This window comes from Drosophila bipectinata, chromosome 3L, assembly GCF_030179905.1.
Source record: "Drosophila bipectinata strain 14024-0381.07 chromosome 3L, DbipHiC1v2, whole genome shotgun sequence".
Lineage (NCBI taxonomy): Eukaryota > Metazoa > Arthropoda > Insecta > Diptera > Drosophilidae > Drosophila > Drosophila bipectinata.
The window spans coordinates 1,794,005-1,817,567 of NC_091738.1; the positions used below are offsets into that span (position 1 = coordinate 1,794,005).

Here is a 23,563-nt window from a genome sequence, read left to right on the forward strand (position 1 = left end):
CCGCAGACGTTAATAATAAAAATTCAAATTGATAACTTGCTGAAATAAAAGAACATTTTTGGGGAACCCAGTTCGAAGTGAAAAACTCGTTATTTTCTGCAGTTCTTTGGCCCGCCTTATCGCTTTGTCTCTGTCGCGGTGCTCAGCATTTATGTTAACAAGACTCGAAAAGACCGAAAACGGGTTAACGAAAAATTAATCAAAGACCCTACTTAATGCCACGATCGCATCGCATCGTACTTGGCGACGTTTGGCGTGTTGTCAGCTTGGCCAAGAAACGAGCAACCAGTTGTTGTGTGTGACTCTGAAATTGAATTAATTTTCGTACATTTTGCATTTGCATGGTTTATTTTTATTTTATTATCTAAATCCTAGTTTTATATGGCTTAAGATTAATAATGCATGAGTATTCTGTCATTATGCTAACTAACCGAATTACATCGATCAATAACGCTTATTTACAAGTCTCAAAAGTGTCATCCGCTAATGGAAACCCTTAATTCTTCTTGTTCCAATTTCGGTAAACATCGAAGGCACTTGTTGGCCGGCTGGTGGTGGTTCGGTTTTGGCCAATTTCATAAGATAGCACCGTTTTGGCCGCTTTCTTTGCTTTGTTCTCCTGGTATTTAGCATAATACGGGCTGCTGGTGTTTTCATTTTTGTGTTTCGGTATCGTGGTAGTGGTTTTTCCACTTTGTAATAGATTTGTAGTGGTTTTTTCAAATTTAGCTTTGAATTTCTGGAAGAAGGGATGATCAAAAGGATCCTTAGTTGTGGAAATTTTACTAGCTGCCGTAGTCGAGGTCAATAAGTAAGGCCTCGGTGTGGTGCTACTTTGACGAGTTGTCGGGTAACGTGTGCTTGGAGGTTTCGTTGTTATGGGCTGGCGAGTTGGTTGATTTACCGCTATATAGTTGTAAGGAGAACGAGTTGTTGGTGGACGAGTTGTTGAAGGGCGTGTTGTTGTAAAGCGAGTTGTTGAAGGGCGTGTTGTTGTAAAGCGAGTTGTTGGTAGGTGAGTAGTTGGCTGGCGAGTTGTTTTGCGAGTTGTTGGTTGGTAAGTTGTTGTGGAGCGAGTTGTTGGTGTGCGAGTTGTCGATGTTCGGGTTATTGGTTGGCGAGTTGTTTGAACATAAATGGAGGTAGTTTTTCCTGCTTTTATTGGTTGAGAGGAAGGTATATAGAAGCCTGAAGAGCGAATTGTCGTCTTAACTGTAGAAGTTTGGCGAGTTGTTGGAGTATACTGAATAGTAGGGCGGGATGTTGGAATATACTGAATAGTAGGACGGGTTGTGGGCCTAGTAGTTGTAGAAGTTTGGCGAGTTGTTGGAATATACTGAATAGTAGGGCGTGCTGTAGGCCTAGTAGTTGTCGTTGTTGGCCTATTTATTGGTGTGGTTGTAGGCCGGGTACTTGGACGAGTTGTAGGGTAGGAAGTAGTTCGAGTAGTTGGACGAGTGGTGGAGGAAGAGCGAGTAGGTGCTGGAGAGGCTTTCGTTGTGGCCGTATAGCGATTACCACTTCCAGCTGTCGCGGGCCTAGCGGTGGTTGTTGATCTGCCAGATGCTTGCCACGACCAAGGCGGCAAGCTTGAGACTGGTTTGCTTGTAGCCGCTGTGAAGGGTCTCTTCGGGGCTGTCGTTACAGATTGCTTTGTAATACCCGATGTACTTATGGGCTGCCTTGTAGTTGGTGTTGAGGCTGTCGTGGAGGTGGCCGTAAATTTAATCACCTCATTGCGGAAGCTGTCGCTGCTGACATAGGGCCTCGAGGCTGGGGGCTGAGAGGGCTTGGGCCTCGACTTAATGGGTGCTTGAGCTGGAACAATCGGTTTGCTAAGCAGACTAAGGAACGGATTCTGGGCATACGAGAAGCTGTCCCCTGCAGGGTGCGCCGTTATCACTGATTGTGCAATAGAGCCTGGGGCTTTCAGGAAGGGATTGTGATCGTAGCTGGGTTTTTGGGAGGGAGTTGTAGGAGCTGGGGGTGTGGGTAAAGGTTTCGGCTTGGCTTGATTGCTCGAGGAGCCCTTTTGGAGCTGCAAATTCTGCAAAAACGGATTTGCAGCATATTGGTTAGTGGGTTTCTGCGGCTCTTGAGAGAAAGTAATAATATTTGTAATTTTATTTGTGACTTTTGGCGGCTGCACATGATTTTGATTTATTTTAACGCCCTGGAGGTTTTGTAGAAAAGGATTTCCCACGTAGTTCTGACTCTTGACAATCGTCTCCTCTGGTTTCTCCACAATGGGGATGACTTTCTCGGCCTTGGAGATCTCGTTTCCATCGAAGCAGTCGCTCAGTTGTGCCAGGCTCTGGCCCCGACAGTGGCCATTGTAGACTGTCCAGGCGTTGAAGCCATCCCCGGATAGTCTGGTGTGCTCTTCGTGAATGGTCCGGATGCACTTCACATCATCGGATATATCCGAGTCCAGCAGGCTATCGCACTCGATGTGGCAAGCCTTCCCGCTACTCTGATCGTGGGAGCACCAGTAGAGATCGCTGATCTGGAACAACCCATGATCGGCACTGCCATCGGCATTCAAACGCCCCACAGCCGCCGTATTGAAGGAGGATTCGTGCTGGGCAATGCATACCCAGGTGGGAATCTCCTTCATGGGCATCCTGTGCTTGTGATACAGCTCCTTGGCCAGTTCACAGCGATTGTATATCTTTCCCTTTGGCTTTGCAGGAGTTTTCCTAACCAGATCATTTATTTGTGGCTTGTTTGGCTTGATATCCTTCTCTTGGGTGAGATCCTTTCCCTCAAAACAACTGGCTATGTCGGCCCTGGTCTTCTGCCTGCAGTGGCCGTTGTAGACCGTCCAGGCGGTGAAGCCATCGCCCGACAGTCTGGTATGCTCCTCGTGAATGGTGCGGATGCACTTGACATCGTCGGAGATGTCCGAGTCCAGGAGTCGATTGCAATCGATGTGACAGCCCTTGCCCCCATTCCCGCCGCCGTGTGTGCACCAGAACAGATCACTGATCTGGAAGAGGCCGTGGTCGGCACTGCCGTCGGCATTGAGCCGCCCAACGGCGGCCGTGTTGAACGAGGACTCATGCTCGGCGATGCACACCCAGGTGGCTATATCCTGCATGGGAAACTTGTGTGAGAAATACAACTCTTGGGCTAATTCGCAGCGATTGTAAACTTTACCCGTGCGTGTATAGGTTGTGTGATACTGTTGTGGTTGTTGCTGGGTGTCGTGTGTCTGATAGTGTGTGGTTTGGTACTGTGGCTGCTTATGACTATAGAACGGATTGGCTGGCGTTTGGCCCTTGAACCCTCCTCCCCCAATGGCATTCGGATGCTGCCTTGGCGGGGCCGGAGAGACTGGCAGGCGAGGCCGCAGGAAGGGGTTTCCCTGATAGCTACTGACTTCCCTCTGGTAGCTCACCGTTGGAGTAGCTGGTGGTCGGTAGTACTGATTCTGCTGCTGCACCTGCACCTGACCAAACTGATAGGCATAGCTGACCTTGGGCTTGACAGGAGCTCCTCCTCCAATCGCATTCGGATGCTGGTGCTGATGAGACGGAGGCTTGGCAAAGCAGGCTGCCACCTGCTCGTAGTGCTGATTCAGGCAGTTCCTCTTGTAGACCGTCCAGGCGTTGAAGCCATCTCCGGAGATCTGAGTGTGCTCCTGGTGAATCCTCCGGATGCACTGCACATCGTCGGCTATGCTCGAGTCCAGGAACTGGTTGCAGGTGGCATGGCATCCCTTTCCGCCCTGCTGATCGTGGGTGCACCAGAAGAGATCGCTGATCTGGAACAGGCCGTGGTCGGCACTGCCATCCGCGTTGAGACGTCCCACCGCCGCCGTGTTGAAGGAGGACTCGTGCTGGGCTATGCACACCCAGGTGGGGATCTGGGGCATGGGCAGCTTGTGCTGGTAGTACAGTTCCTGGGCCAGTTCACAGCGGCTGTAGATCTTTCCCTGGGGCTGGATCTGCGTCACTTGCTGGTAGTGATTCGCGGCGGGGTAGCTGTGGACCTGAACTTGCTGCGGTCTTTGGTATGATGATGCCACTGCCAGAGCACCTGCACCTACTTGCTGCACGCCACAGCCCGCCACATAGGATCCTGGGTCCTTGCAGTAGGCGGCGTAGGCCTGCCAAGCCGTGAACCCGTCGCCACTTATCCTCTGATGCTCCGCGTAGATCTTCCTCACACACAGGACATCGTCGGCGATGTCGTCGTCCCGCAGCCTCGAACAACTCACTCCACATCCCTTGCCCTGGCCCGGCGGCGAGCACCAGTAGACGTCGCTGATCTGGAAAAGGCCGTGGGATCCTCCGCCCAGGCCCGTGCCTCCGCCAAAGGCAGCCGTATTGAAGTCACTCGAGTGCTGAGCGATGCACACCAAGGTGGCTACTTGAGGGGCTGGCAGACCGAAGCGATGCTGGAGGAGATGGGCCAGCTCGCAGCGATCGAAGACCTTGGCGGAGGCCAAAACCGGGAGCAGGAGACACCACACCAGCCACTGGAACATCTTGATTGCGTCTGAAACCCGAGACCGGAGCAAACACTCTTTTATAGAAGAACTCGGTAACCCGAGCTCAGAACAGAACAGAGCACACACAAAAAATGGAGCAAGATCCTGGGCTCATTTAAAATTCAAATGATTATCTTTCGGGTGATTTTTAACGCGTGTCGGTGAAGCAATTTTTTTTTGTCGTTTTCCGTTTATTCGGTTTTAATTTTATTATTTTTTAGGTGTATTTTTTACAGCTGCGTGCGTTCGCGCGTTTCGTTTGCGACTGAACTGGCCGGCGGTCGCATCTTCAGCCCAAAGTCAATTTGAATATGACGACGACGCCGACTATAAGTCTCAGTTTGGGTGACTGCCGAGCGAGACAAACTGGTTGCCGTTGCCATTCAGCCCCTGTCTCTGGGGGTCTTCTATTGCATAATTACTATGGCTGGGGGATCTGAAAAGGTTCTCTGTCCCTCCCTCCGAAAAGAATGGAAGCGAAGAGCGAATCCATCGCTCCATTCGCCCATAAAAAATTAGTTAAAATAGTTAGAAAGTTCTGCAGTCGCGGGCCATTAGCTGATCATTTGCCTGATGGAATTAATTTGTGATATTTATGGGACAGACTAGCTGGGGATCGGCCGAATTGCTAGCGTTTTTCACGCGTTTTTAATCGCCTCGTAAGATTCAATCAAAATACACAAAGAAATATAAGATGGAGTTGAACTTCCCAACTAATTGATGAATATTTTTAAGTTTTCTGGAAGAGCTACTATTTCTATTGGTTCCAGTTTCTTAAAGTTTTCAATTAAAATGATTTTTCTTTGATTACCTTGAGGGTATATGTTATAATACATATCCTCCTTAATTTTAAAACAATGTGTGACACAACTTATGCTAATCTAACCTTTCGTAGTCTTGTTTTTTTTAAGTGCATCGGCATTTTGTGATTTGCGGCTGTCAATCACAGTGATGATGCCCCACCCCGTGGACGGGGACTGAGTGGTAGTGTCTCAATCGTATTGTAATGCAAACACCTTGGGATCAGCTTTGTTTACCTTTCCTGGGTGAAATATTTTTGTTTGCATCGCGGACTTGGTCAATCGGCTTTTATTTTGTTTTAATTTTTAGTTTTTTGCCTCCGTTGCTTAAGCTTTGGAAATTAACGTAGTTTTAGACGATTTGCTGTTTCTTTGATAGCCAATTTGTTGCAATCCGAGCTGCGTTTTAATTGCTGGTTTGTGCAAATTGCTGGGCCGAAAATCGAAAAAAATTGGCTGCTGATTGATTAATACCCGGGTTCCCTCTTCAACCGGCCAACTGGTCTTGAACTTGAGTCATTCCAACGGATCGATCAAGGCTATAACTATGCAAAGTGCTTTTTGTGGTTAGCATTGGTGTATGATTTAGAAGACTTCGGTCTTAGCCTAATGAAATGTTTAAACAATCTTTTCCAAGGAAACTAATCGAGTATTAGGCTTAAATATTCAGTAGAATTTACTAATTAAATCCACAAGCCATTCCCGAAATTCACTTTCTCAGAAAAAACAATGTTATTCGTTTGTGGTAGTTTATCTTGTTTTTTTTTTTTAGTAAACGCTAAATCACAATAAAATATAATCACATTTAAAAAATAAATTATATACAAATTCGTAGACAAAAACTGCGTGTGTTACATCCATAATTAGTGTAATAATTTTTACACAAAACACTCAATAAGAAATACGATTTTAGTATCTTACTTCACGGGCGGCTCCTCGACACGCCCCTTTTGATAGATATAATATAATAAGCTTATGACTGCCACGCCCACACCTCCGCACAAGGCCGCCCAGTGGACCATATTCAGGGTCTTTAGGGTGTTAATTAATTTTTTCTTGAAGAAGGCCACCATTTCACCGTTTAGTTGGATGCCCTGTGGGAATATTTTATAGATACCATTTTTTTAGATATTAGTTTCCAAAGACTGACCTCTTCCACCCAAATGGCTGGCATCAGAACTGTGGTCAGGTTCTCGGTGATGGATATCCGATTGATGCTCTTGAGGAACATGTTGAACTGGACCCTTTTGCCACCTTGCAAGGGCGTACCCGTCAACTAATGGAATACCAATGGATTACCAATAATTTCAAGATTTCGTTTATGGGAAAAAAGCATCTTAATTAATTGACTTACCGACTGGACATCGACAAAGGTCTGGTGCTTTTTGGCATCTGGCTTGAGGCCTCGGATCATCTTTCTGTACTCGTTCGAGGCGCCCAGCATGTGAGGCAATGTCAAAATAACAGGGGCATCTACACAGAGATGACAATAATATCATATTAACAAAAAGATACATTATAAAGAAGTCTGCCTGATTTGCATAACCCGCTCCTTGAGCGTATCACTGCATTCCATTTTAATTATTCTGTTTACAATGCTAAAACAATTCCACAAAAAATGAGGAAAACAGGATTACTCTGCGACCTCAGCTACTTACATTTAATTTAATTAAATTAATTGGAAAATAAGTATATATTTTTTTTGATGAAAAATAAAGCCTTGCTGCGTTGCGGAAGCGTCTTAACCTCTCGTCACGTTTTCGCAGAAAAACATTTATTTATTTACTTAACTACTTGAGAGATGGCTTTGATGTGCGGTTGAACCAATTTGTAAGAATTTCCTCATCATAGGAACCAGACAAATTATTTCAAATGCTCATTACTGAAACTGTTAACTCACGTTTCGACAATTAAACAAAAAACGATGAAAAAATATGACGAAAAGAAGGCATCGCCAAAAGAATCTCAAGATGGAAACGTGCGCGATCGGCAAACACCCAAACAAAAAAGTTTAGCAAAAAAATCAAATAAAAAAAAAATCATATAATAAAAATCAGAGTTTAATGCTTCAATTTGTAGAGCGTTCACAGCACTTGAGAACTTGAGTCTCATTATATCCCCTATTTGAATTGATTCTGATGCCAAGACAACACTTTTGATTTCAGCTGCGCAATGGCCCCGGGGAATATAATTCAGAATGCGAACCTTTTTTTTGATTTGGAAGATCTCGAGTGTTAATTAAGAAATTAAACAATCGAAGAAGATCAAAGCCAGCCCACACATATTCGAAATCGGAATCTGAATCTTAAATCAAAGTCCCCACAAAAAACGATTGCAATTTGTCAGATCAGATGGAGAGCGCGTGTATCTATGTTTTCGATTTCGCAGATTTTTATATCTTCTGCGATATAGTTTATGGTTTGAGGCGATTTATTTAAATTTGATTAGCCGCGAGTGTTGATGCCTTCGGTTTGCACATCTTAAGCACATGATTTGCATATAAAACCCATTAAAACTCAAACTAGAACTAGCACTGGCACTCTTGCAGTCGTTTACCATCTGATTTATAAGTGGCTGCCATATAATTGCCGGGGTAATCGACCAAAGCCCGATGACAGCGGCGAGTGTCTTAACTGAAAAGGTGCCTTCTTGGAGGAGGAGGGAGACTGTCGGTTAATCGCCATAAAACAAACCCAACGCCACCATAAAGAGTCTAATTTGCATAACAAAATACAAACAGAAAAAATGTCAGGTATTATGCCAAATATTTCCGGTTTCTGTTCGTGTTTTATCGCACCAAAAAATTCTACAAAATTGAAAGTTCATTGTTTGTCAATCAGGTATTATTTTTAGTCATGACCACCATATGGCATAGTCGGTCTGGCATTGCTCCAATTAGTGATAAAGTTTATACTATAATAAGAATGAAAAGATCGTTAATATTTGAGTTAAGTGATGGGCGCACAAAAGATCACAAGCTGACAGATACTTTAAAGTTTAAACTATAAACATAAATAAAATGCTAATTAAATTAAAGCAGTATTATTCCTATAGAAATCAAAATGGAGACGAAGGCTGGCTAAATACAGAATTAAATTATCAATACTCTAATCAAAAAGAAAACAACAAACTCTTTTCAAAAAAGTATGTTATTTACACAATTCTTCAAAAACTAATATACTTTTTATCCTCAATGGGTAGGCAACCAAACACAGAAGTCTTTGATCTACTAAATTTATGTTAATCGATTTGAAATTCTAATTTAGTTTATACTGTGAAATAACACGAGGAACTCGAGATAAGCGGAAGATAACATAACAGAAGTCCAAACAAAAATATTTTCAAAATTCTTGCCTGACGTTAAACTGAAAATATAAAATATTTAAGACTACAGTTTGCGGATACGTTTTTAATTGGATTTATTTATGGGACTTGATCGAAGGTGTTTAAGACTTTGCTTACGAATTTTTTAAGACTGATAATAATATGTCTTATTTATATTCTATTTATTAACTTTTAATCATACTAGTATATTAAAGATTTGGATTTTTGAAACAAAAATTTGGGAAATGATAGATAACTACCTATCTAGGTGGATTATCTATTAGAAATTTTTCAATGTTTTTGATGAATGTAAATATCTAATATTTTCTTTTAACATAATAATAATCTGACTTCCCTTATCGTTTTAATATCTCAATATTAACAGAATCGCCACTCACCTAGGCAGGTTGTCAGATCCAAGGCTCCGGCATATAGACATCCATTTTTCCGCTTAATCACATTTGCCAGCTTGTCGACACAGAAGCACTCGTTGTCGTGCTCCGGACCAATGTCGTTGATGAAGTTCTCCCCGATGGAGTAGCGATAGCCGGGAATACCCTGGTACTGTATATCCGACTGGTAGAATAGCTGAACCGATCTGCAGATATCGGCGCTGAATATATACATGGAGTCCCCCCTCTGTCGGAATGGCGGATAGGCGGAGGCATCAGTTCCGTTGATCTGATTGCAGACAGAGGTCTCTCCTTCGGTGCTGGCATTTAGCCACACCTGGAGGTTGTGGTTGTCGTCCAGTTTCTGGATCTCCAGCACCCTCATGGCATCGCCTTTCCCAGTATGGACTTCGTAGACATCGTGACCGGAACCATTTTTCTAGGGATTGTAAGCCATGTTAGTTTTGTTATAGTTACTTTTTAATCCTTTAACTCACATGTCCAAAAAAGGAGAAAGCCAGACTGCCATCACTCTGCTCTCGAATGGTCTTGGAGCCGCTCTCCTTGATCTGATTGCAAATGGCCTTGGCAATACCCTGGGGATTGATGCAGAACCTGACTCCATCAAAGAGATACTCCCTCACAGAAGTGTGGACGAACATGGAGCGAGGATCGTTGAAAACCGCCTTGAGATTGGCATTCAAGTGGACCAAAAGCAAAGCCAATCCAGGATCGTTCTCCGAGATTTGCAGGACGCTCTAAAAAATACATGAAACAAATATAATTAGTTGAGGAATATGAAAAAATATATATGTACATTTGGCAAAGCTTAAAAGGGCAAGGCAAAATAATTTTAGTATTTATAATTGTTGTTTTTTTAAGCATTAATACTAGGCGGAGCAGTTAGCCATAAATTAGTAGCAAAGCACAAGCTTCAATTTGTTATTATTAATAATGTTTTATTATTTTTGGTTTTGTTTTGCGTTATGTGTGAAAATTGATGTTTCCAATCATTCGGTTTTCAGCTGCCGTTTCCATTGATTTCTCGTCGACTCGACTATTTATCATAATATTTACACAGACGAGAGAAGTCAGTTTCAACATGCCACAGATGAGTAGCCAAGGTGACTGCCAATCAAAATTTTGCTGTTCTACGTTGTCTGATGTGGATGTGGATGGTCTTGACTTTGGCAGTTTGAAGTTTCAAAGCATGGGATTTTGATTTTTTCGATAAATTGAGAGAGAGGCGCCGAATTGCAATTAATTTTTGAAAAACAGTTGCAAAGCTGTCAGAGGAATCAGCATTAAAAGCCGCTTAACTTACTTTGACACCATCGATGATGCTTACTACGATGCCATGGACCCAGCTAAAGGGAGCTATAATTTCGTTTGATATTTTATTATACTTCCTAATAATAATATAAATTATTTATTTAAAGCCTAAGCTGTCGTTAGCTACTGCTGTCAGACTTGTCTAATAAATTGCAGGGTAAAAAGCTTTGAAAGTTAATTCTATTAGCCATGGTTGCCATTTTAAATAACATGTTTAAGATGATTATTTTACGAAATAGTAAGAGAATCTGTTTAAAAATTTATTTAATTTACAATATATTTTTCAATGAAACAATGGCTAGGAATATTAAACCCATACTTGACCTAACCCAAACCCAAAACAGTTGAGTTCGAACCCCCTCAGCCGTTAATCGGCTTAATAAATCAGCCATAAAACAAAATTCATCAGCTTAATTGCTTATAAGCCTCAGAAGTCTATCTCGAAACGATTACCCTACAATATCCAATGACGCACGTCTGGGGTAAAATCATAATTAATAAACAATGTAAAGAAAACCGAAACGCTGAACCGAACTGAACCGAAATAAAGGCAATAATAATCGCTTGAAATTGCTGGCCCAAAAACAAAAGCAGAACAAAGACAAACAGAGCTGCGAGATGGTATCAATCGTGTTTGTGCCATCGGAGAACCGACAAAAAGCCATTACCATTAAGTTAAATCTATCAAGCCATGCACTAGTGAGTAATCTTTATACAGACAAGGCCCAAAGGTATACGTATTTATATGGCATATACAGTAGGTTTGATCCAACACCAATCCAAACCAGGCTACTCTCGATTAAATTAGTAGTGGATAAAATTACTTTACGTTTCCCTCGAATACGTTCCATCAGACGTTTCAGGACTCTGACGCCAGGAGTTCGATTCAATCGGGAGTTCAGCCGATTGGCGAACCCCTGAAAGATGTCTGTGATTTCTCTTTCGAATACTTGTAAAAATGCCTGTAAGTTGATTGATTAAGTTTTAATATTTGTATCAATGTTAAAAAGATAATTAGGCTTTTTTTTTTTGTAAGGTTAAATTAACTTACGTTCATGTGCATATTGAGAGCCACTATTCGATCATTTTGGGTGTAAGGAGCTGAGGCATCGGCATCAAAATCAAAGTGAACATTCTGCACATAAGTGATTTTGGATCCATCCCTCGAGAAATGCTTTACCTTCTTCTGACGGTACTGCCTAAGATTAAAATAGATTTATAAATAAATATATAATAATTATAATGATTCATCTTCACTTACTTGTAGACATAGGGTCCTATTTCCTCGACTATGGGTATGGCACCTTGTTGTATCCTGTCCGGATTTGTGACATTAAATATATAAACTTTAAAGTTCAAAGGTTGAGGCAGGTTTACAAAACGCTTATACTGCTCAGAGCCATCGGCTATGATGACGCTCTAAAAAAAATAAGAAAAAGATGTAAACATTAAATATATAATATGGAAATGAGACAGAATAAAGACGAAATAAAATCTAATATTAAATCTATTGTATACATATAATTTAGTCTTAGGTTCAACTGGTTTTTAGCATCTACTTTGTTTTTGTCAACCCATCACAAGTTAAATGAAAATTTATTGACAAAGTCTTTGTCTTTTATTTATGACATTAAATAACCCAGTAGTGATGTGATAAAAATCGAATCAAAATCATCAAATTCCACTCAAAATCACAGCTGAACTGTGAACCTGTTTCTTTTTATCAAGAATTGTTGTTGATAATTAATAATTAACAACAGACCAATGAGATCAATGACCAAAACCGAAAATATTTGCTTTGATCAAGACTGCCAAATTAATTAGGGACTGTGATTCGCGTCTCAAATATATTTCCCATGCTGTTAACCTTCCGTTTCAATTTTTACAACCCAGTGGCCAGGTGAAAAATGAAAAAAAAATTGGCAAAACATAAAAAAGCCTGAAAACCGCAGAAAAAAAACATAAATAAGAGTGAAAAACAAGTTCAACATGACCAGCAATACAATTTTATGGTCTGCCCCTCGCACTTGATACAATTGAAGAATTGTCAAAAAATACAAGCAGATATTTTTATGGCTAAAACAGATTTCAAGGTCAATGCACACATGGCCCAGACCAGACGAGAAGAGACCAGAGCAGGGCCCAGCTCCAGCTCAGCATATCGAAGAGCATACAAAACGTTTGATTAACCTCAAGAGCCCAAGAGAGGCTCGGGACGCGTCATCGAGTGACAATGGCCCGAAATTCATTCACAAAAAAAAAATACAAAAACACTAAATACAAATACAAAATAATTATTGCGAAATAGAGCGGTTTTTGGCAAAACGACAAGACCAATCGGAACGTGTTTACAATTTCAATTTAGCGCAGTATTCGATTCGGGCCAAGAATGCGCCGGGTCAAAGGGGCGTATGCGTAATATTTCGCCGAGCAAGTTGATAAATATGGGTCAGAATGTTGGCCAGGCCATCGAAAGTGGGCTAAAATGGCGAGATTTAGAGAGTGGCTGGCGATGGCTTGGCATTGCCTGTTGGCCACAATTGCACAACAACATTTGTTGACCATCGAAGCCATCGAATCGACTTGAATTGCTTTGAATTTCAATTTCGATTCATGACTCGTCTGTTTGCTTCTCTGCATTTGAATTCCAAATAGAAATGGTTAATGTGCAAGGGACATAAAGGCCATCAAGGCGAAGGTCTCGTCAAAATTTCGAAGGTATTTTGCCCATTCTAGATCGCATCTCAGATCTTGGTGTTTACACACGGAAGTTCATTGCTAACTGTGGCCCATAAAACTGACTTATGGGTGGCAAGCCAACTTCCAGGGCCTAAAACCAAAGCCAAAGCCACAAAAAGGGGCAATTAACTTACTTGGCTACAACAATTAAAAGTAAAGAGCAAGCACAAACCGAAACAAAAACAGAAACAGCGACTAAAAGATTAAAGTTTCTGTTTGCATTCTAATTACAATAAAAAGCAAAACTCGAGCTCAAAGTCAACTCAAGTACTCAAGTCAGTTGCCTTGGCAATGAGCCCCGAAGATGTCACGCCTGATTCGGCAAGCGTGAGCCTAGCGATGGGAGCGTTTTTCAAACATTAGCTAGAAAGGGAAATGTTAAAATAATATTTCCATAAATCTAAAGGGTCTAGGGACCAGACTATAGAAAAGTAAATACCAAACTACCTCAAGGGATGAAGATGGTTAAAGGTAAAAATTTTCTAAAAAAAGGTATATCTAATTCCTACTCCTACCATTTTGTTTATAGGCTTTGTTTAATATTTATTTCCTCAAGACTATTTAACTTTGTGTTTTATTCAAAAAAGCTTTAAGTACCATTTAATAGTGCAGTTCTTCATTCACAAGCCGAGTCACATTTTTAAGCTTTAAAAAAACCCCAATGACACGCACTTAAAGTTACTCACAAATAAATAGCTTTGAAGGACAAGAACATGCAAAGGTCACTCATTTTTTTGGCTCTAATGGTTGGCCTAATGGCAAAATGGTTATGAAATGCATTAGACTACAAAATTAATTGCCGGCACTCGTTGCATTTCAATTGCATTTGACATTCGTTTCGGTGGAGAGCGTGACCCAAGGGATCGATGTGTGTGCCGAGCCTGTGGGACTGTGGGGACAGTTTCCATGTAATTATATAGTTTATTATATATATTGCATTTGTTTGACCAACAATCAGACTTGTTACCGAACACAGAAGGCCCAGGGGTTTGGGGACTGGCAGCTGCTGTGTTGTTTGGCGATGTCATTACGGATAAGGTGCAAATGGGGGTTTGACGTGCCATTCCCCTTATCAAACGTACAATACATCAGAATAGTAATATTTTTTATCCCCGAACAACTAAAAATAACACCTAATCAGATGCTCTGGCAGTATATGACAGGGCGGGGCATCATGTAATTGAGAAAATGCCTATCAAGAGAACTGCTCAGGGTTCACTCGAATCACTTGAGTATGTAAATGTTTTAATTGATCTAACCTGTTTTGCATTCCAACCGTATATTAAGTCACAAAGCTACCTGGATCATTAATTACATATTACTCACTACCATTTTTGAACTATGAACTTTTGTTGAATCATCGCGATTCTAGCTGTCAAGTATATGGGAGACTTTCTATGTGATTCTTCCAAGTCAACAATGGAATGATTTTTCCCATTTTTAGCGAAAATATCTTTGCGAACTTTGAAATACAAATATTTACCATAGAAACTTTGTCAGGTTTCTAATGAAAGGTGAGTCTTGTTAGAGCTTAGAGGGAAGTTGCTTAAGATTGACAGAATAAATGAATAGAAGTCACTTTTTGGATAAATATAAATATTTTTGGGGTAATATTAAGGCGTTAATGAGTAATAATCATAGGCATATTAGGATAGCAACAGAAGATTTTCTTATGTTCTATAACTCCAACTTACTAATAGGAATGACAAATATTTTTTAATGGTTTAACTATTCAGAACACATCTTCAAGAAGGTCTTTGAAGCTTAGTTTCATAGCTTAATATTATATTCCAACTGTTTATTTTTTAAGCTTCCTCTAAGACGTCTCCCGATTCTGACCTTAATTTAAAGTTGAAAGTTACCTGGCCAGCAACCGCAAGGCCGCATTCGTGTAACTTTATTTACTTTTTGAATTCCTCGAATATTTTTTGCTGGGGATTCTTGCTCACCTGTTCGACCTTTTTGTGTACCATGTTGGGAAAGAGAATCCAACCCGCGTAGCCACCCAAGGCGGCCACACAGACGCCCAGGGCGCTGACGATCAGCGACCAGTGAAGCATATTTTCAAATTTTCCTCCGAGTGGTCCAATCTACGAGAGGAAGATGCTACCCATCGATGGGATTCTCGGCCTCCGGTGGTGCCTCAAAAAGCCGGCAACTGGTAGGTATGTATATAAAAGTGGAATTTTTTATCCAAAGCCAAAGCTCCGGCCTGACCTACGCCAAAACAGATTGAGAGCCGCTCTTCTGGTTGATTTTATTGTTATTTTCGGGCAGGTGAGGTGAGGTGGTTGAGGTGTTGCTCTTGTCGATAATGTTGTTTCTGGTGTTGTTGGATGCCGAAACAAAGCGCACTATTTATAAGATACCCGTTTTGGGGCTTTTTTCCTCGTTTTCTTCGTTTGTTATATATAATTTTGAAATAAACAAGTTACCGAATGCGATGCGGCTCTGTGTCGCTTTACTATATATCTTATTATGTCCCTTATAGTAAAAGCAGCAACAATCCTGACCCCGACCAGCAGGGGCTATGGCTGTATGGCTGTGGGTTTTGTGCCGAAGTTTAAAATATGAAAACGGGTTTGGCGGTTGTGCAGTGAAAGCTTTTTTCTGCGACTGCCATCAGCTGATATAATTAAAATATTTCTGTTAATTTTATTTGTTTAGTTTTGTTTAATTGGGTCGAGACACAAATTGAAGTTCACACGCGCACTACTGCCACAAATAAATGCCAAAAATGTCAAATGCCAGTTCTTCTCCATTGAGGCATCGGCGGACAAATGACAGCACTGGTTAATTGTGGCTCAAATTTATTTGATTCGCGCGGTTAACGTAAGCCAACTTAGCCGGATTCTAGTGGGTGGGCTCGGTTGGCCGATAAAATCAGGTGCACATTCAAACTAATAGCCGCACACGCGACGGCCAGCGGAGGGAGGCTTGTGGCAAAATGGTGGAAAACTTCCGGCGCAAAGTGAAGTGAATCAGCGGAAAAATAACAAACACACGAATTTCCAGTTTAATTGAATCGTTGGCGTAAGTGCGGTGTTTTATTGAGATTTTCTCGTAGGGTATTTTTTTGTAGCACCAACCGGAGGAGGAGTTGGGAGATCTTTTCAATGAGCAACGCACCGCTCGACTGACTGACTGACAGAGTTCAGGCCAAGTCGCAGCCGTTGCGATGACAATGCTTTGACTTATGGCTTTCAGTGGGTCTCGGTTAGTAGTTTCGGTATGTTTTTGGCCAAAAGCCCTAAGCCACGATCGGCGAGAGCATTAAGTGCCAAAGAGCGCAGTCGCAGCCTCATCGCGAGAGCTTGCCGAGGGCTTTTTTTGCCATTTTTTTTTGCTGCTGTTAACTTGGCTGTCACACATTTTCAGCCAGGTTAGTTGCTCGACTTTTTTCTCGGCTTTTGTAATATTTTCATACATTTTTATTTCACTTAAATTATGGATGAGCCGCTCATTAGCAAATTAGTGCAACTTTTTTGCCCATTTTTTTCATAATTTGTTTTGGCCAAATACGCGGCTTCCTTTAACTGGTTTGGTCTTTGGCAAAGGATGGGCTATGATGGCCCTGAAATGTATCAATATAAATTTCCCGATTTTATCAGGGAGTGAATAAGACTAATGATGCACTTTGTCTAATTGCTGGAATTTCCTTATAAACTGCCATTGAGGTCAATATTGAATACACCCTTTGATTGATAAAAGGTCATTATTAAGATTATGACAGTCATTTTTCAATAGGAATCCATCAAATAAGGGAAATATAGAGAACTAAAATTTATAATATATGCATATTGAAAAATATTTATTAATTTAATTAGTGGTTCATAGATACATCAATTTAAAGAAAATTTATGTGTTAATAAATACTATATTAAATTTAAGCAGGTCTTAGAGTAGACTTAACTATTATTTATTTTTGTTTTATTTTGCAAACATGTATTTTTTTTGTAATGAAACAAACATGAAACAATTTTTTGAAAACATTTTTAAGATAATATGAATGTAAAAATACAATATACTAAAGATTCCAAGTCCTGCCAAAATATTGTATATTTTTGTAAGTATATTACAATGTATAGATGTCTCTGTAATAGATACGAACTTTTTCTTATCTTTAAGATTATGATTTTCCTTGATGGTAACTAAAATATTAAAAAAATAGTTTATAAAATTATGAAATATTCCATATACAATATAAACCATAAAAACACTTTGTGAACTTCCTTGTGAACTCATTACCCTCCTAACCCGTAAACCCTAGGCCCTTAACTTGGCCCAAAGCTCTTCCAAGCTTTGAATTTCTCTTGACCAGTCTCTTCGAGAGTCTGAGCCCCTTTAGGTGGCCTCTCTTCGACGCCTCTCAGCTGGAGATCGCGTGGGTGCAAGTCGCTCCCTGTGGCATCAACAGTTTTCGTGGCTTTTTGGCCAAACGCATTAACAGGTTTTCGGTGCGTGCCGTGAAATTTATATGTAAAAACTTGTAAGACGGCAAAAGGCAAAAGCCAAAAACAATAGCGATTGAATCGGCTGCGGGTGAAGCTTTTGTTGAACTTGACACGATTGTTGGCCATTCAATTCATCTATGTTGTTGTTGTTATTGGTGTTGTTCTTCGAATAAATTACTTTCAGTCGGATTGTTGTTGGCTTAAATATTGTGCAAAAATTCAAAGCTTTGAATATGAAATGAACGCAAAAATTTCGTGTAAATAGGTAGCTGTAGTTTACAGCAAAATATTTTGATGGACTTTTAATGAAAGAAATAGTAAAGCGATTCTTTTGCCAATTCCTTGACTCGACACTCGACACTCATTTCAATTTCTTTGCAACATTTCTCTTAATTATTTTGTAGTGCGATCCACATTTAGCCTACTTTTTCGAGAGCCCCTGTAGCCCGCCCCAGAGCCCCAGAGCCCCTATTCCTTTGCCAACCGAAAACCTCTTATGGATTCGTTCTCCATTTGCGTGCAGCATGTGGATATAGTAATTTAAATATTTATTGCATTTTTTTATGCAGGCAACACTTGAGGCACAAGCCCCCTCCTCATTCTCCCTCTCTCCCACCGTGCCATTCCATTTCGACCCGGCCCAAAACTCTCTTGCCTTTGTCTGACCTCAAAATTAAATTCAAATCTCGGGCAAATAGCAAGACTTGGCAGAAGGCAGGTTGGCTTCCTTTTTTTTATTATTGTATTTTTCTCTGTTTATTTTCCCATTGGTGATTTGGTGGCACGACTGAGTGGGTGGTACTCCCACATATGTGATTATAGTTTATACTCAATATATCGAATAGTGCATCAACATCGGTGGAAATTAAGCATTTATTTTTATGGATGATTAATAAGCTATAAAAGTAAAAAAATATTGATGAAAACAACGAATCATTTTTATGAGATATTTGTACCTTTTTTTTATGGGATTTATATGGTCTTATGAGGGTCTTATAAGTTTTATAGTTCTATCTATTAGCATTAATAAATTCTAAAATAATATTTAAAAGGCTTATCTTTTCCAGGATATTATTACTTATCACTTTCTATCTGCTTATCTAATCTATCTCCATGTACTTTAATAAATTAAATTCGTGTTTTCGAAGCTTCTCTGTAAGTTCATTGGAGTGATATGCAAAACTTCACACGACAATGTAAGTTAAAAAGGAACAATTGGTAAACACGAACTGAATTTATCCTTCCCCACCCGCCCACAACCCACTCCTTTACCCATTTCCCGCGGCAGCTCCTTTGCATTGATGATGGCGTGCCTGGGCAATCGCAATTTATAGATAATTTGATACGAAACGTCAGACAGTCGCTCAGCGAAATGGTCGGAATCAAAGACGAAAAGTGGCACAAGGACAAGTTGGTAATAGCGGGGGGTGGGTGTGGGCTGGGAGTGTAAGCCACCAACAAAGCGGCATGCAGGGTGCTGGGTGGAATTGAAATCGGAATGCATTTCTAACGAATTTTCATTAGCCACCAAATTGCAAATGAATATTTGAATGCCCCCGAGTTGGTTTACTGGGGCGTATGCGTAATTTGTTCTCACGTTCCACATACGACCCAAAAACGTAGAAAAAAAGGTATAAACTGGAATGCACAAGAACAAAAGGGTTAACTAAATTGCAGCAGCAGAAGCTACTGTGAAAAAATGCAATTAAATGGATTAAGCGAGGAAGAAGGCAAGAGTCAAATGAGGCCAACATGAACGTGAAGAAGGTTCTGCCGATTCTCGTATGTGCCTCTGCCCCCCTCTCGGCTCTCTTCGCTTTTAAGCCGTGTTTGTTTGGCCAACAACAAACCAAAGGCAGTCACAACATTGGAGGGGGTTAGGCAACATGCCGGTTGTAGAGGAGATTGTAGGGGTAACACACAAGGACTCAGCCACTCGACCGCTTATCGTTGACTGTCATCGTCTGCCAGGCTCTGAGAGCCCACACTGAGAGAATAATTTGGTACAGAGTTTGGGTGCAAGTGCACTTGGATGTGTTCAGTGGTGCAGTACTTTTCTCCCATTATTGTTTATTTTTTTTGAGTGTACCACCTCTCCAAGGTACACGGACATCATTCTGCTGTTTAGAAAATGTGAGCGACCGATTGATGAGCATGTGACGTTTCGTCCTGGCCCATCCTGGGCCTCTGTCTGTTTCTCTGGCTCTACTCTTCGTATCTCTATGCCTATCTGACTACCTGTCTGTCTTTCTGTCTGTCCATTTTCCGTCCCTTTTTCCGTCCCGAAAGTATGTCAAATAAAGTGCTAAAAGATTTATGTCCTGCGCCTCCTGCCCAGCAGGGTCGCTCCACAGTCCTCTCCGCTCCGTCTATTGCTCTCAATAAGTGGCACACAAACGACAGCCGCTCACCGCAGGCTTAAGTGTCTCTAACTGCCAGACAGGACACAGGACACCCAACAGGATATCTGCCTATACGAATGTATTTAAAGCTGTCCTTTAGTCCTTTTGCTCTGTCTGTCTGTATCAGAGCCTGTGTGCACTTGCTGCATTTTTTCATTTGCCTTCCCCATTGCTGGGCTCCTGCGGCTGATGTCCTTTTGGCCCAGGCCAATTTGAGTTCTGAATTCTGGCTTTCCATTTCATCTCTCGCCTTCTTTCGGGTTGATTGTGCTCATGAATATGGCAGGTCTGTTGGATTATCCTCACACACGGAAGTACATTTTGAGAGGTTTATGATGAATTTTAGGTTTGCTTCTAAAAAATGAATCAATAAAAATGGCTTCTAAAATAAAAATCTTCTCATAATCTTTTATTATTAAAATATGAAATGGCTAAACATTTTTCTGAAAATTTTGCAAATGTACATCATGGCGTATGCTTGATATTTTAAGGAATTTTACCTATAACTCGACTCGATGAGGTCAAATTAGTTTCATTCATTTTTCCGATATTTTGTTGCAGGTCGGGGTGAACTGAAGCTCTTCTTCAAAAATGGTAGAGCTCAAAATTTTAAATAGTATTCAGTTTTTCATTTAAAACCAAATAAAAAATAGCAAAAACATTGGTCCGTTTTCCCAATTTTTTTAGTCCAAAAATTTGTATAACTTGGCCAAAAATAAGCAGATTGCAAAATGCTATACCTTCCCGGTCTTAGAACTTCGAGTAGAATCAATCGCAATCAAAAGCTGTTAACAAAAAATGTTTCCCATTTTTCGAAGAGGTACCATCCGGATTTTGGCCAAAAAATGGGTAAAAATTAGTTTGTTAAATTTTTGCGTTATTTTAATGCAGATCGACGGGGCTTAGAGCTCTGAATCATAAATGGTAGTCAGTTTCTGAATCGCTTGCCGAATAGGTAAAATATTTCTAAAAAAGTGCATAAAAATCTTCATTATCGTGGAATCCCCAAATATTTTATTTTTAAATGAAAAATTCGAAAAATGGTTAATTTGGTAATTTATTTAAATCTAGAAAGTAAAGCCAGTTGAATGCCATTATTTAAGAAATATCCTTGTGCCCTAAATCTTTAGATCCGCCAGACTTTTCCGTTGCTTCCTCTATCTGAGTCCTAACGAGTTGAAATTGAATTGATTTAGCTGGCAATTTCGAAACACGCAGCCTTCGGAGCTCAAAGTAATGCCAACAAATGAATTATTGCGCACTAAGATTTCGCCACCTCGCCATCCTGCTCTCGCAGATGCGCCCACTTCGGGCTGTAAGGGCCGCAGGGCATCTGCCACCCACTTTGACACCACCCAACACGCCCAGCCCTGCACCCACACCTCCTGCCCGGTTTCGGTGTCCTTCGACGTTGCAGTTGCCGCGCAGCAGTCCAGGGACGATGCTTGTTAGGAATGAGTCTTGCAGCTGGAGGCCAAAAAAGAAGGCGAGCGTGTTCAAAAACGCTAATGACAATAAGGCGCGAACGGGAAAAATCCCTTGCCACTTGCCGTTCGGCGCCTAACAAAAATATCACGCATACGCCGTGTTGCAGCGCCGAAATCAAAACATAAACCCAAATCCAGTGACTGCATCGGGCTTGTCTGAGCGCGTGACCAAAACAGAGACACGAGAGAGAGCGCTGGAGCGTGCGAGAAGGTTTTCCCCATCTCCGAGAGAAAGGTTCTCTCACTCACGAAGGAGTTTTCACCGTTTAATCATCATCATCGTCGTCGTGATGAACTCGAATGCGACGTCGTGTGTTGACTGGAATTGCATTCTCCTTCAGTTCTGTTTCAGTTTCGAGTCCGTGCAGTCGTGTTGGCCGGAGTGCAGAGTTCCCACTAGAATTGAAAAATTTGCAACCAAAAAAGGGGGAAAATAAATAGAGAAAATAAATAAAAGTAGCCAAATAGAGAAAAGTAAATCAGCAAACAAGTGCAGTTCTTCAAAGAGAAAGCACAGGAGAAAGTGGAAAGTGTGGTCGAAGGCAGAAGTTTCTTATCCAGAGTCCTAGCACAGATACCTATATTTTTCTGCGGGGCGCCGCGAGCGGAGTGGAGTGGAGCAAGAGCGAGGGGAACAAGCTGAGAAGGCTCAGAAACGAGGTAACCGCCACCATGTCGACGCTTCCCTTCCTCCTCAGCGTCGCTGACGAGCTGGACAACATTAACTCGCAGTCCTACATGGACGACTTTGGGCTGGGCTTCCATCCGCACCGCCAGTACTACAGGACCCCCACCATCCAGTTGTCCCTGCCAGCCAGCACAGACTGGACAGGATCGGGCCGCGATTGGTCCCAGGCGGGCACCGGCAGGCACAACCGGTATCGCAGCTACAAGTTCTACGACGACTCTGAGAACAATCTCGAAGAGGAGCAGCCCGAGGAGCATCTGCCGCAGGAGCAGCAGCTGCAGGAGCTCCCCCAGCAGCCTGACCACCACCAGGTCAGACCAGGCCAGGAGAATCAATCAAAGCCCGATGGCCAGGCCCCGAACACAGCCGCCACTGCCACTGCCAGGAAGGGCCTGGGCATGGTCAATTCCAATTCGCACGATGTCGGAGTCGGTGGCCTGGGCCTAAACCTGAAGGCCGCCGAGGAGGAGGACGACGAGAACATCGACCGCACTGTCCGGATGTACAATTTGTCCAAGAAGTGCTGCAAGAACTACTACCGACACGCCCTGGAGACCGGACCCGGAGCCAGTGGACGGGTCAAGTGCAGCAACATCCGCTCCGAGAGCCACAAGTCGAGTTCCAGCTCCGAGGAGAGCCTCCAGAAGATACCCTCGCCGATCGAGTTCCTCACCTGCTTTCTGGTGAAGAAGTCCCGGACCCCCAAGGGCGGCGTGGGCCAGCAGCTGAAGAAGACATAGAACTCGGCCCGGCTGCTCCCGGCAGCTATGTCCGCCCGGACCTCTACGCTTAGCTCCACGGCCACCAGTGCGGTGGTGGGTGGAGTCCTGTCGGAGACGGCCGCCAGCTCGGACACTGCGACCACAAAGCGGCGGAGCAACTGCTTCTGAATGTTGGCCGGAGTCGGGGTTGTGTGCGGCCAGGCCTGGAGCTGGCTGCAGCGGTGCGGGGAGCTGCCCAGCTCGGAGCCCACATCGCTGCCAGTCACGCGTCTGGGCAGGATCGGCTACTAGTCACACACTCTCTTCATCCCGACTCCGATACATGCTGAGTAGGTGGGCCGTTGGGTTTGTTTGGGTTTTCTTTGTTTGGCGAGTGATTCAGCTGGGGTTTTCCGCCATTTAATGGAAGGGGGTTCGCTGGGGAAAAGTGCCAGTGTCAGGTAGGCTTGGAAATATAAGAATTTACGAAGACGGCTTTTAAAGGGCTTAGGACTTTGAATTGCACTGGGGTGAGTTAAAATAAATCTATTGAATAATATTATTTAAAACAAAAATACTTCAAATCCTTGTCTTTTTATTTATTATAATAAATAAGATTGTTAATAAACTTCAATAACTAAACTCCATGGATTTGATTTTAAAGAATGTTCCTGAAATAATTTGTAATAAAGTGGAGAGTATTTTAAAGCTTTCTTTTGAGAAACTCTCGATTTTAGTCTCTCTCGACT

At 42.0% G+C, this 23,563-nt stretch overlaps 3 protein-coding genes across 7 annotated transcripts; 1 reads left to right on the top strand and 2 right to left on the bottom strand.

Annotated features, from left to right (window-relative positions):
- Positions 1–346: 346 nt before the first annotated feature.
- On the bottom strand, positions 347–4,748 carry LOC108126427 (uncharacterized). 2 transcript variants are annotated; one of them, XM_017243028.3, is made up of 2 exons: positions 3,160–4,748; positions 2,975–3,094 (listed from the first exon to the last, which is right to left on the bottom strand). In XM_017243028.3, exons 1-2 carry the CDS (start codon positions 4,490–4,492, stop codon positions 3,060–3,062), a joined length of 1,368 nt encoding a protein of 455 aa, XP_017098517.2. In that variant the 5' UTR covers positions 4,493–4,748; the 3' UTR covers positions 2,975–3,059. The 2 variants fall into 2 exon arrangements, with proteins under 2 accessions (XP_017098516.2, XP_017098517.2); XM_017243027.3 differs by having other exon boundaries at positions 347–4,748.
- A 1,300-nt stretch (positions 4,749–6,048) lies between these two features.
- On the bottom strand, positions 6,049–16,282 carry Snmp2 (Sensory neuron membrane protein 2). Of its 4 annotated transcripts, XM_017243035.3 has the most exons (9): positions 15,032–16,282; positions 11,605–11,762; positions 11,395–11,542; positions 11,168–11,305; positions 9,509–9,769; positions 9,018–9,450; positions 6,650–6,768; positions 6,446–6,571; positions 6,049–6,389 (listed from the first exon to the last, which is right to left on the bottom strand). In XM_017243035.3, the coding sequence occupies exons 1-9, from the start codon at positions 15,140–15,142 to the stop codon at positions 6,213–6,215; spliced, it is 1,671 nt and encodes a 556-aa protein (XP_017098524.1). In that variant the 5' UTR covers positions 15,143–16,282; the 3' UTR covers positions 6,049–6,212. The 4 variants fall into 4 exon arrangements, with proteins under 4 accessions (XP_017098524.1, XP_070136398.1, XP_070136399.1 ...); XM_070280297.1 differs by lacking the exons at positions 11,395–11,542; positions 11,605–11,762; positions 15,032–16,282 and having other exon boundaries at positions 11,173–11,252; XM_070280298.1 differs by lacking the exons at positions 11,168–11,305; positions 11,395–11,542; positions 11,605–11,762; positions 15,032–16,282 and adding an exon at positions 10,336–10,469.
- A 5,380-nt stretch (positions 16,283–21,662) lies between these two features.
- Positions 21,663–23,386, top strand: LOC108126180 (uncharacterized). The gene has a single exon (XM_017242643.3). The coding sequence runs from the start codon at positions 22,098–22,100 to the stop codon at positions 22,851–22,853; it is 756 nt and encodes a 251-aa protein (XP_017098132.2). The 5' UTR covers positions 21,663–22,097; the 3' UTR covers positions 22,854–23,386.
- The last annotated feature ends 177 nt before the right edge of the window (positions 23,387–23,563 follow it).

What these genes read in the sequence shown, in the direction of transcription:
- Snmp2 (XM_017243035.3), bottom strand. Translation starts at nt 15,142, where the DNA reads ATGCTTCACTGGTCGCTGATCGTCAGCGCCCTGGGCGTCTGTGTGGCC. An exon ending in TACACAAAAAGGTCGAACAG is followed by an intron (nt 11,763 to 15,031) that starts GTGAGCAAGAAT and finishes TATTTTTTTTAG; the next exon opens with AGCGTCATCATAGCCGATGG. An exon ending in GTATTCGAGGGAAACGTAAA is followed by an intron (nt 9,770 to 11,167) that starts GTAATTTTATCC and finishes TGTATTTTTTAG; the next exon opens with AGCGTCCTGCAAATCTCGGA.
- LOC108126427 (XM_017243027.3), bottom strand. Translation starts at nt 4,492, where the DNA reads ATGTTCCAGTGGCTGGTGTGGTGTCTCCTGCTCCCGGTTTTGGCCTCC.
- LOC108126180 (XM_017242643.3), top strand. Translation starts at nt 22,098, where the DNA reads ATGTCGACGCTTCCCTTCCTCCTCAGCGTCGCTGACGAGCTGGACAAC.